Below are 12797 nucleotides of genomic sequence, written 5' to 3'. Positions count from 1 at the left end.
TCATATGAATGCGAATATGCATATGATGATTTACCTTTGGTTTAATACATGAAAGTGTATTTAACAAGGTTGTCTAAGTCTTGCTTATTCAAAAGAAATTGTTACCGGCATATTAAAATAACAAAATAATTATCGACAAACTTGAAGAATTAAAATATAATCCTTACAAATATATGTGGTTACCATCAACCCATTTGACAACTACTATCACGTGTCATATATTATCATTTTTTTAAAACTAAAATTATATCATCAAGAACACAATAAAAAAGAATGTTATTATACAATTACGAAAAAGAATCACAATTGATAAGAGATATTAAGTGGGTATGGGTACTTAAGTGATGGATGAGAATGATAAAGAATGAATTTATAGTTTTTCTAATATTTTTTTCAAAAAAAAGGTGTAATAAAAATAAAAAACTTATAATATGAAAAAGACATAACCATCAATGTTTAATTAGCAGACTACATTACTTTTATTCTCTAATAATTTTAAACTAGATTTTAGCCCGTGCGATTCACGGATTCTATTAAATTGTTAAGTTAAAATAAAACTCCTACATACAGTAACTACTATATATATATATATATATATATATATATATATATATATATATATATATATATATATATATATATATATATATATATATATATATATATATATATATATATATATATATATATATATATATATATATATATATATATATATATATATATATATATATATATATATATTAGATTAGTTTTTTTATTTTGGATTAAATTTCATTTTAGATTTATTTTTTAATTATTAGAGTGTTAATTTGACTTCGGATGAAGTTGTATATGCGTAATATTAGTAAATAATTAATAAAACAATATATATGGCACCTAATTATTTATCTACGTGGCACTCGACTTTTTTTATTCAAAAATAATTTTGAAATTTTATTTTTCAATTGCCGAAAACATTAGATTTTATACGTGGTGCTCTAATATTGGATTAGTGTTTGATTTTGGATTGAATTTGTTTTAGATTAGTGTTTAATTTTGGATGAATTATATTTTTTAGATTAGTGTTTTTATTTTGGATGAATTTTATTTTAGATTTATTTTTTAATTATTAGAGTGTTTAATTTTTTATGAAGTTGTATATATTAATAATTAATTAATTAAAATATCTACGTGGTACCTAATTAATTATCTACATGGCACTCAATTTTTTCAATTCAAAAATAAATTAGAAATCTTATTTTTCATTGGCCGAAACCAATAGTAATCCTAGATGGCGCTCTAATATTTTGAATAAACTTAATATCGGATCTGAAACGGGTCGGGTTGAACAGGTACAACTGGGTTACATCAGGTTCAGGTTTATATCGGTTAAGGTTTTGATTGATTTAGATTCATACAATGTGGATAAATCAATAGCGGGATGAAATGGGTGGAGGATTGTACTTCGGGTCAGGTGAATTCGGTTTCAAATTATAAAATCACAATTTTCAATGCGTTTATAAATTATAATATTGAGTCCTTAATCAGGGGACAAAGGAAATAACTAACTTTTAAAAGTGTTAAGAATTTAAGATCGTTAGCGGGATTAAACGGGTTATGGATTATTGGTTATAAAGGATTCGAATTAAACGGGTTACGAGTTTTAAACGATTCGGATTAAGCGGGTTACGAATTAAAACAGTTTGGGTTGTAAACGAGTTTTCCTCGGGTTCAAACAGTTCGATTGAAACATATTGAGTCATTAACGAATTTTGGATCCATTCGGTTCGGGTTGAAACGAGTCGGTTGCTGCGGAACGGTTTGTTATGGGGTTTAGTATCTTAATCGGGTTAATATTTTCTGGTCGGTATGGGTTGAATATGATCGGATTGGGTTTTGGGTTCCAGCTCGCAGTTATTAACGGTTCGAGTTATAAACGATCGGACCAACCCAACGGGTTCAACGTTTCAGGTTGAGAATTGACATTTCTCATAGTATATGATGATAACTGATTTTTATACCTAACATGAAATTATGGGTGATGCATGAAAAGTAATAAAAAAATCAACGTATTTTTGTATGATTCTTATCAAAATTAATTTAGCTTTGCACTTAAAGTTAAAATTTGTAAATATACTAGTGTAAAAGTATAAAGCTAGGGACAATATATTAAAGGTGGAGTAAAACTTATACAAATTAAGGTTCTGGGCAGCTTTATCCACCAAAATTTATTTTTTTCGGGCTCCAAGTATTTGACGGGTTTTATATAAGTCCGAGTAGATTACCTAATGTTCGGTCTGTTACGCAACTATTTGTATTGTACTACTATTTTTTTGAATTACTTACGCGTCTACCACTTTTTAGTTATATTCTATAGTAATAAAAATAAAAATAAAAATAAAAATAAAGGGTGTCCCCTATTGTTGGACATACATTATAAAGTACATATCATACAACAATATATTTGACATAAAACAATATATTTTGGTTGCACAAAAAAAATCTAACCTAAATAGAAGCAAAGGAAAGGAAAGTGAGCTCAATTAAAGGGATTTTATTACTTGTTAAATAAGGTTGCCAAATCGCGTTTAAAAGTTTATTGTGCGTTTAAAACAGCTAGCATCTTACAGAATAAAATAATTTCCTAAAATAAGTTCCTTACCAAAAATACAATGTTTATACTCATATTTATATACGGAAGTACTACGTACATAAATCTCTTCCTTAATCCTTAGCTTCAATAATACTCCGTAAACTAACAGTCATCTTTCAAAGAACGACGTTAATTAGCCGGTATTCAATCAGAATAATCACAAACTTCAGGTAACCACTTAATTTCTAATGAAATTCATGTCAGCACATCTTCCATTGTTGTCACAAAGATTTGATTTTTATGTCTCTATTGAAATTCATGTCAGCACATCTTCGATCCTTTGTTGTCACAAAGATTTGATTTTTATGTTCCAAAAAAGATTTGATTTTTATGTTTGAAGCGAAAAAAAGATTTGATTATTATTATACACATACTACAAAAAGTAATAATTTTCAAATCTAATTCTTGTTTTCGGATATTTATTTGTACAGTACTATGTTTATCAGTTTGTTTTGCTCATGGTGTCTTATAATAGTCCTTATTTTTATTTTTGTGGATATGAATAAGCTTAGTTGGTGTACTCAAAACCTAGTATTCCGTAAGTCCGTATTAAATAACGTTCTATGTTGTTTGTATTTTTTCATGGTCTCCAGAGGTATAATAGTTTGATTTGATTTATACTAGTATTTCACATCTACACACTCAAAAAACCAATCTTATTTTTGATACAGTGCTATGTTGTTTGAGTTCTATTGTTTTGTTTTTCAGTGTTTCTAATGTAAACCTTTGGCCGTTAACATATTCAATAATAGTCCTTAATTTTATTTTTGTTATTTTTCTCAGCTTTTTTTTCAACCTAATTTGCACAAAGAGCTAATTACAATGGAGGATGGTACATTGTTAATCACTATCACGGAAACAGAGGCCTTGGATTCAACGAGCTCCAACTCCAACTCCTCATCACAAAGGCCCAAAAGTTTCAAACGGCCCAATAAGCAAATTGCTGGTTCATCAAGATTTAAAGGAGTGGTTTATCAACAAAACGGCCATTGGGGAGCCCAAATATATGCCAACCACAGCAGAATTTGGCTAGGGACTTTTAAAACCGAGGCGGATGCGGCCACTGCCTATGACAGTGCCTCCATCATGTTCCGACAAAGAAATCTCGACGAAGCCCATCGAAACTTCCCATGGACCACTATTAATATGTATGAGCCCAACTTTCAAGCCCAATACACTACTGACCAAATATTAAACATGATCAAAGATGGGTCTTACCCAACTAAGTTTAGTGAATATTTATATTCCATTTCCCAAGTGAGCAACGGTCAAAGCAACTATAGTAATAACCAAAACGAGCGAAAAGGGTATTTTTGTCGCGAACTCTTTAGAAAAGAATTGACACCAAGTGACGTGGGAAAGCTCAATAGACTTGTGATTCCAAAGAGACATGCATTGAAGTATTTTCCCGTCAAAATTAATATTGGTCGAAAATTCGGTGTATGTGAAGAAGACGAGCATGAAGGAAGAGACATGGAACTAGTTTTGTACGACAACAAAATGAAGAGTTGGAAATTCAGGTATTGTTATTGGAAGAGTAGCCAAAGTTTCGTGTTTACTAGCGGATGGAACAGGTTTGTAAGGGTCAAAGAATTAGAGGCCAAAGATATTGTTACTTTCTACATGTGTGAGTTGAAAGAAAACAATGGTCAAGATGTGAAGAAGTTTTGGATGATTGATATTGTAAAATATAATGCAATCAATCAGACTTCAATTGTTGATGATGGGACATTATTGGTTCAAGAGGCAGTGGTAGAGACAAAGAAAGATAAGAGAATTATGTTATTTGGTGTTTCAATTAGTTCTGCTAATTCTGATGAAGAAATTTAGTATGCAATAAATTTGCTTCATTATTTTCTAGATTTTAGTTCTCTAGCTAGTGTTTTATTTTACTTTTATAAATAATAGACGATGATTTTGATAAACGCTACATTATACTCCGATTCGTGTTATTACAAACTTTTGTAAAAGACGACCTTACAAAAAAGACCGCCTTGATGACAACCAATATGCCACGCAATTGATGATATCAGCATGACTCAACAACTTTTTTTAGTGAAAATATATATCAAATTTTTCTTTTAATTTTCATTCAAAACCCTAATGTAATTCTCTCTCCTCAACCACTCTGCCCCTCTTCTCTCTCTCCTTCAAATCGCCGCCCCCTCTCATCGAAATTGTTGTCGGAGATGACGAAGCAGGCGAGGGAGATCACGAAGACGACGACGGAAGTAACTCTTCCATCCCTTTCTCCTCCATTTTTCTTCAATGGTTTAAGGTTTTTGATGTTTCAATTTTCGTTGATCGAAGGTGTGAGGGAGCCAGGCGGCGATGGTTGTGGCTTAAGAAGTTGTGGTCGTCTCTACGAGCAACAGAAGCAACGACAACAGCGGTGGCGCCCGAGGGGAGGAAAAGAGGAGAGAGAATGAGTGGATTACGAGGTTGAGTCTCAAACCCTAATTTAATGGCTGCTACACCGATTCTTGTCTGCGATCTCTCTTCCGGCGATCTCTCTCGGTTGAAGTTATCATCGGTTATAGCTGCTTGCTACTGTGGTGGATTGATTTGGTGCTTTGCACTAGATTTTTGGTCTCGCCCTTGGTGGTGGCGAAGGTGAGATTTGGTTTGGTTTGGAGCCGGCTGTGGTCTCGGCATTACGGTGGTACTTCCTTCGTCACTCCTTTATTCTAGCTTCTTAATTTAGTTAGTTTTTGGTTTTTCAATTCACGTGGTTTGTATTTCGATCGACTTTCTATTGATTTTTTACGTGTCTACTTCCCGTCGTCGGTTCACTTGTTGGAGATCAATTCACCCCGATCTGTTGAGTGTTGATGCTAGTTTGCCCCGATCTGTTCACCCTGATATAGTGATGATTTCGATTAGGTTTTTGTTGCAATTAGACTGAATTCGATTAGTTTTTTGTTGTACAGGTCTGTGGTACTAATCATGTAACTCTACAATGAAGATCATGAAAAAAAGCTGCATTGTATAGGGGGATAGAAAGGTCCATGAGGTTAACGCCCTAGAACCTCCTCAAGGTCCAAAGCCAAGCAACTTCAAGAACAACAACAATCAGCGCAATTTCCAAAACAGGCCTCAAAGGGTCTTCACCAACCTCGGGATGTCCTATAGCGACGCCTTTGATCGATTGGCCGAGAAGCAAGTCATCACTCCCGTCGGTCCTACACCAGACCCTCCAGTCGACAAAAGGTCCAAAAGCTGGGACCCTAAGGCATATTGCAAGTTTCACCAGGGAACGGACATGACATTGAAAGCTGCTTCAAGCTCAAGCATCTAATCTAGAATATGGTCGACAACAAGACCTTGCCCTTACCTCCAGGAGCCAAGCAGTCTCCTTCAGTGCAAGCTATCTCCTATGACTGTGAAGATAAAGAGGAGGATTTTCCATGCAACCTAATCTCTACAATGTACAAGCCAGGCTTCGAGATGATGGTTCCAACCTTTTACCATCTCATTCCACATGCTCAAAACTGGGTGATCCCCGAACCCAGGGTAACCACTGACATTCAAGAAAACATTTGTCCCCTTGCCATCCTGAAGGCTTTGGGCTTCTCCGAGTACGATCTAATGCTAACCACTAAGCAAACCATCAAGTTCCAGGGCATTGCATACAAAATCCTGGGGGTCCTCGATCTGGTCTTTTCTTTTAAGACTTACTATAACAATGCTGAATTCCTGGTCATCGACGTGCCTGCCGACTTCGATCTACTATTTGGAGAACCTTGGTTCGAGGAGTTATTGGACGGCCCTGCCTGTCTCACACTCAAGGGTTCTAGCTTCCATGACACTTCTATCAAGCAAAAACCAGCTTTGCGCCAAGAGAGGAATGAATGTGTCCAAGAATACTACTACAGGTGGAATGCCTCTGCTCGAGTAGTCCACCCTAAGCTACCGGAAGGGAAGATGATGAGAATGTTTCTCCTAGGCCTCAATACTTCATGCAAGAGCCGCTTCGCTGCATTTCCCTACAGCACCTGGAGTCAAGTCTGGCATCAAATCTTACAGATTTGTGGATGTAGCCTTCCTGATGTTGATGATGATGGTGAAGACGTTTGGGAGTATCCCGAGAACTATCTTTATGATTAGTGTCTATGTTCAAGTCCAGAGTCTGTCTTTCAATTTTCGAGTCTAGTGATGAGTCTAAGAGTCTAGGGCTAGAGTCTTGCATCAATCAAGAGTCTCTAAAGGCTGAACTTCAAGTTAAAGCTGTCGATGTAATGATTGATAATTTCAATAATACTTCAATTTCCTCCTACTCTTCAAGTCCAAATTCAAAACACATTCCTAATCCAAACAACTTTGCTTCACAAGAAACTGACCTTAAAATCTTAAAAGCTATTGAAAATCATGAAAACAGGACGCCCATAATTGAGGAAACAGAAAAAGTTAACCTTTCTAACGGCAGTGATCCAAAACTAGTTCAGATTGGTTTGCCTAAAATGCAATTAGTTAAGTAACGAAACCAACACTAAAGCCATGAAACGATTTAGTTAAAGCAATGGAACCAATTAGTTAAGCATGGAATTCAATTAGTTAAGCAACGAAACCAATTAGTTTAGCACTAAAACTAATTAGTTAAGCAATGAAAGTAATATAAAGAAAGCATTTGTTAAGCATGAAATTCAATTAGTTAAGCAATGAAAACAATTAGTTAAGAATTATCGTGTTTTAGTTAAGATTATATTAGATTAGGGTCTAATATAATCTTAACTAAAACATCATTATTTTTAACTAAAACAAATTTAATCTTAACTATGACAAAATAATTTTTAACTAACACAAATTCAATGTTGACTAAAAGCAAATTTATAGTAACTAAACCAATTTTTTAAAAACTAAGACGATATTATACTTAAACTAAATATAACAAATATATAACGAAAACAAAAAATGAATTAACTAAATATAATTATCAAATTAATACTCCCTACATCTCAGATTAGTTGTTACACTTACCTTTGCACAAAATTTTAGGTGATAAGTGGTTGTTTAGTTATCTATTGTTATTTTATTGAAAAAATAGATGTAATAGGAGTTAGTGAAAAAACTTTTAGTAGGAAGAAAGAGATAATATAATAATTATGAGATCATTCCTAATTTAGAAGTGTAACAACTAATCCGGGAATTGAAATACAAAAAAGGAAAGTATAACAAATAATTTGGGACCGAGGGAGTACAAAATTTGATACAAACATTACTTTGCATACAACTATAGTCATTTTACGATCATAGATGCAAATTACAAAATGCAAGTGGTGAGGACCGGAGAGAGTTGTTTACAATTGCTGCTCCAATCCATACAGCCAAATCAAAGATAGAACAAGGAACTTTAGAAGATCATTGACTATTAATCTATTATTAGTGTTGTTTATCTTTATCTCGATAAGCTCGCGCGTTAAACGGTTGGCGACAAATTGGGCACTTGTTTGATTGTAGCCTCAACTCTTCGGCACAATCACTGCACATACACTGCAAATAGAATCATAAATTAGTCAAAGAAAAGAACAAAAGATACAACAAGGAAAAGACTTGTGACAAAAAAATTAGCAAGCTGTAAGATGCATGCTCTACTCTCGATCTACAATCTAAAGCAACTCTAGATCTGCAACTCTTCCAGGAGAGTTTCTAGGGTTTTAAAGAACGTATTTGTTAAGCCTGAACCCTAGATCTGCAACTCTAGATATGCAACTCTTCCATGAGAGTTTCTAGGGTTTTAAAGAACGTATTTGTTAAGCCAGAACCCTAGATCTAGTATAAAGAACGTATTTGTTAAGCCTGAACCCTAGATCTGCAACTCTTCCATGAAAGTTTCTAGGGTTTTAAAAGGGACGACGACGAGTACAACGAAGACGAAGAGGGGACGACGACGACGGATGCAATGATGGGACGGTGCGGAGGAGACGGCGGCGACAAGGAGGTGACCGTGATGACGAGTCGACGGCGTGTCCGAGTTTTGGAGGAGAGAGAGACAGAGAGTTTTGGTAGGATAGACAGAGAGAGCTTTGGAGGAGAGAGACTAGACGCGTTTGCAGAAAATGATTGGAGAGAGAAAAATAATCTATTTATACCGTACGTGATGCCAGGCGCGCGTGCGTGGTTGTCTAACGTGGTCTTTTGTACACGCGCCTATAATTAGGTCCTACCGAAAAATTTCTCGTATGAAGTAGTTGGTAGACAGACAATAGTGCTCCTCAACTCTAAGAAACAAAATATACAGGCTAGCACGTAAAGTAGAACGTGGTGCCACATATTCATATTTTGTATCACAAGAAAGTTAAATTATTCAAAGACATCACTAGTATCCCCTGATCTTACACCAACCAAAAAGATTACCATATTCAATTCATACTAGTATCTATCAACGGCGCGGGCTATTCGTTTTCCTTTCTACGATCAACATACATACGTACGTACTTACTATATATATTTTCAAACCAAAAATCAATTAATTTACAGATCAGTGTATAACAATGTTGCTGCATCCTGATATGCGGAGAACATTGATCAAGGTTATCGTCCTCGGTGATGTTGCGTATGTTTTATGTCCCTTCTCTTTCTCTATACTCTAGGTCTCTGCCTACGGAGTACTTCCTTTTATTTTTCTTATCATCAAATCATTCATCAATGCCTATGTTTTGTGTTTTTTCAGGGTCGGCAAGACCTCTTTAATTACTAGGTAAGCAATTTACTTTCTACTTTCTTTTATGTCCCAACTTGAGGGGATGTTAATTAGTTATTTGTTAACGGTTAGAGATAGAATTGTGAGATTAAGATCTAATTAATTATTAGTTTTCTAGTTGTTCAACTTGTGTTAGGACTTATATATAGGAATTAGGAAGCATGCATTGCCCTAATAGAATCGATATTTATTTAACATAATAATATTATTGGTATACAAACGTATACTTAACTTTCTGATCGATCAGTTTCTTTTTTTTTTGTTTTAATTAATTATGTAATATAGATACGTGCACAAGAAATTCAATCAGCAATACAAGGCAACAATTGGGGCAGATTTTGTGACGAGGGAATTGCAAATTGAGGGCAAACTGGTTAGCCTACAGGTGATGAACTCGAACTCGAACTCGAACTCGATCTGTGATCTTGTTTGTGTATACTTGGTACAAAATTTCCTAGATATATGATGAAAATAATTGAGTAGATTATATATTGGAATTGAATTGTGACAGATATGGGATACGGCAGGGCAGGAAAGGTTTCACAGTTTAGGACCTGCATTTTTTAGAGGATCAGATTGTTGTGTTTTAGTATATGATGTGAATGACCAAAAATCATTTGAAGCCCTTCAAAGTTGGCGTCATGAATTTATCAAACAGACAGATATCCCTGACCCGACAAAGTTCCCTTTCGTGGTCATTGGAAATAAGATTGATCGAGATGGTGGAGCTAGTCGCAAGGTAATTTCATTAATTAATTATATGCATGTAGTCCAGTATTAATTAATTTAATTTAATTAGTCTTAGTGAAGAAGCCCGATATAAGGGGGGTTGGTGGGGGCCATGATCGAGTTATCAGTTACGTTTACTCTTTTACATATAAAAGACAATATTATCTTGTAGCCTAGTTGATTTTGTATTGTGACTACAAAGTCTCAGCGCTCAATGCTTAGCGTTCGAGTCCTAGTGCACCCAATTGAATAGTTTTTAATCCTTTTAATTTCGGTATTCGTTTTAGTGTCATTCTATCAACAAATAGCTCGTCAAGTGATAGTCTTTTATCAACAAAGTTTATACATTATTTTTTGGGTACATAACATTATATGTAGTACAACTTAATTTCATATTTTGGTATATACAAGGTAAAAGTTCATAATATCTTTTTACTCTCTCAAATTTAATAATTCTTATCTAAAATTTACAAATATGTTATTCAAAGTAGTACTTAAATTTACAATATTTAAAGTTTTTACTGCTACTTCGGTGTTTTCCTATTTGCTTTTACTTTTATTCGCTTTTATAATATACGACGCACTTTGTAGCCGGAACAAAAACTTAAGCTTCATCTGTCACTAACTAAAAGGTAAGAGTATCACATCCTTGATTTATAACTTCACATATACGGAGTAGTACATATTGACTATTAAGTAGAACTTGAGAAAATATGAATGAATATTACTTTAGGTTTGGAATTATTTTGTGCAGTTAAATGTATGATTAGACAAAGATAACATATCTAGTTTTGCCTAGTTGGCCCCACCAAAGTAAAATTTTTGGTTCCGTCAATGAGTCGTAGGTTACCATGTCTAATTAATGTTTGTTAACTATTTAATTAATTAATTAGGTGGAAGAGAAAAGAGCAAAAGAGTGGTGTGGGTCTATAAAGTCGGGGCCAGAATCAAGCAGCATTCCTTACTATGAGACTTCAGCAAAAGAGGATGTTAACATAGATGATGCCTTTTTCAATATTGCTCTTGCTGCACTATCTCATGACCGTTCACAGGAATTGTAAGTGTCTGACCTCGTGTTGTATTTCTTACCATTGTTATCTACTCCCTCCGTCCCGGAATACTTGACCTGTTTTCCTTATCGGGCCGTCCCTTAATACTTGACCTGTTTCTAAAAATGGAAATATACTAACAATATTTTATTATTTCTCACTCCACCTCTATTAACCCACCTACCCCTTACTCCATACAAAAAATAATTAAAAATTCAACCCCTACTCTCTCCAATCCCACCCCTTTACACATTTCCCACTAACTACATTAAAATAATACCCCACTATCAACTACTACCTATTAAATTAAATAAATCAATTCAAGTCCCTTAAACTCTGTGCTGGTCAAACCGGATCGAGTATTCCGGGACGGAGGGAGTATATATCATATATGTACGTCGATGTGCTAAACATCCCCGTTTTTGTGATGCAGATACTTTGAAAGTATAACAGAGTCAGGTTCTCTATCAGAAATAGTCGAACCTAGAGGAGGATGCCCTTGCTAAACTAATTTTGCTTCATCGCGCTCTCCGTACTTTATAACTATTGAAATTAACTTGTTTGATTCTTTTTAGTTAAATGTACACACATTTTGCTTTCATTGTAAACTTCACGAAACAAAAATGGAGATATTTTATTCATCTTGGTTGTTCTTTGTTCTTCCTAGGGAAAATGGGAAAGCTTTAGCTGATCCCAATTTTATTATTGTTTTTGTAATTAGGCCTTATTTTCTTCAACTTATAGGACCTTATTTTCAGGTCCTATAAGTTCAGATAAGTTCCAATAATTTCATATAAGTTTCTATAAGGTCTAATAATGTCGTATAAGTTCCAATAAGGTCCTATAAGTTTCTATAAGTTCTTAAATAAAATATGTTATATTATGATTATTTGCGTTGTTATATTAAATACATCATATTTATGTTATTATATTAAAATTCTTTGTGATCACTAATTGAAGTTAATAAGTATCGATTATTTGTAAGTATTAATTAATATATTATTGATAATTATTATCAATATAATTTTAGGGAAAAACTTATTTTTAAATATTATGTGTACATCACAAATCAATTGACGATCTTTTTGGTAAGACATACAACAAATAACATGTACGTAAAAGTTTAGTAATAATCTATTAAACTTTAAATAAAGTCTAATAAGGTTTAATAAGCTCCTATAAGGTCCAATAAGGTCTTATAAGTTTCAATAAGGTCTAAGGTCGTATAAGTTCCTGTAAGTTAAATATGGTCCTGTAAGTTAAATATGGTCCTATAAGTTCAAATAAGTTCAGATAAGTTCTTATAAGTTCTGATAAGTTCATATAAGTTCATATAAGTTCAGATATGTTCATGTCTTATAAGTTGAAAAGAACACACCCTTATAAAGGCACAAATTTTGGTTACTATTCCCACAATGGTGGTTTTCCGATTCTGCCCCGGCCCCATTTTATGCCTTAATTTTCCGTTGTGTGTTAATCTTATAAACAATGTATGGACAATAACACCCTTGGGTATTTTGCAATGTCTCGTGTCTCCTTGCACCTAGGGGTGTGCAAAAGTTGATCCGAAGAACAGAAAATAATATTTCTCGACCAAAATACGTTCTTATCGACATTGGTGCAGCTAATACCATGCAGGACATCCGTTTCTCCATTTAGCCCTATCCCACCAAGCCATACATGC

At 34.0% G+C, this 12797-nt stretch overlaps 2 protein-coding genes across 2 annotated transcripts; both read left to right on the top strand.

The window, feature by feature from the left end:
• Positions 1–2678: 2678 nt before the first annotated feature.
• On the top strand, positions 2679–4581 carry LOC110784902 (AP2/ERF and B3 domain-containing transcription factor At1g50680-like). Its single transcript, XM_056833608.1, has 2 exons — positions 2679–2805; positions 3419–4581. The coding sequence occupies exon 2, from the start codon at positions 3458–3460 to the stop codon at positions 4463–4465; it is 1008 nt and encodes a 335-aa protein (XP_056689586.1). The 5' UTR covers positions 2679–2805; positions 3419–3457; the 3' UTR covers positions 4466–4581.
• A 4459-nt stretch (positions 4582–9040) lies between these two features.
• On the top strand, positions 9041–11754 carry LOC110784923 (ras-related protein Rab7). The gene is made up of 6 exons (XM_021989365.2): positions 9041–9188; positions 9306–9332; positions 9621–9720; positions 9847–10074; positions 10958–11121; positions 11547–11754. The coding sequence occupies exons 1-6, from the start codon at positions 9127–9129 to the stop codon at positions 11617–11619; spliced, it is 654 nt and encodes a 217-aa protein (XP_021845057.1). The 5' UTR covers positions 9041–9126; the 3' UTR covers positions 11620–11754.
• Positions 11755–12797: the final 1043 nt, after the last annotated feature.

The sequence above is a fragment of the Spinacia oleracea genome, chromosome 6, assembly GCF_020520425.1.
Source record: "Spinacia oleracea cultivar Varoflay chromosome 6, BTI_SOV_V1, whole genome shotgun sequence".
Taxonomy (NCBI): Eukaryota; Viridiplantae; Streptophyta; class Magnoliopsida; order Caryophyllales; family Amaranthaceae; genus Spinacia; species Spinacia oleracea.
The sequence above is the reverse complement of the archived record's forward strand: the minus strand, read 5'-3'. Positions and strand labels throughout refer to the sequence as shown.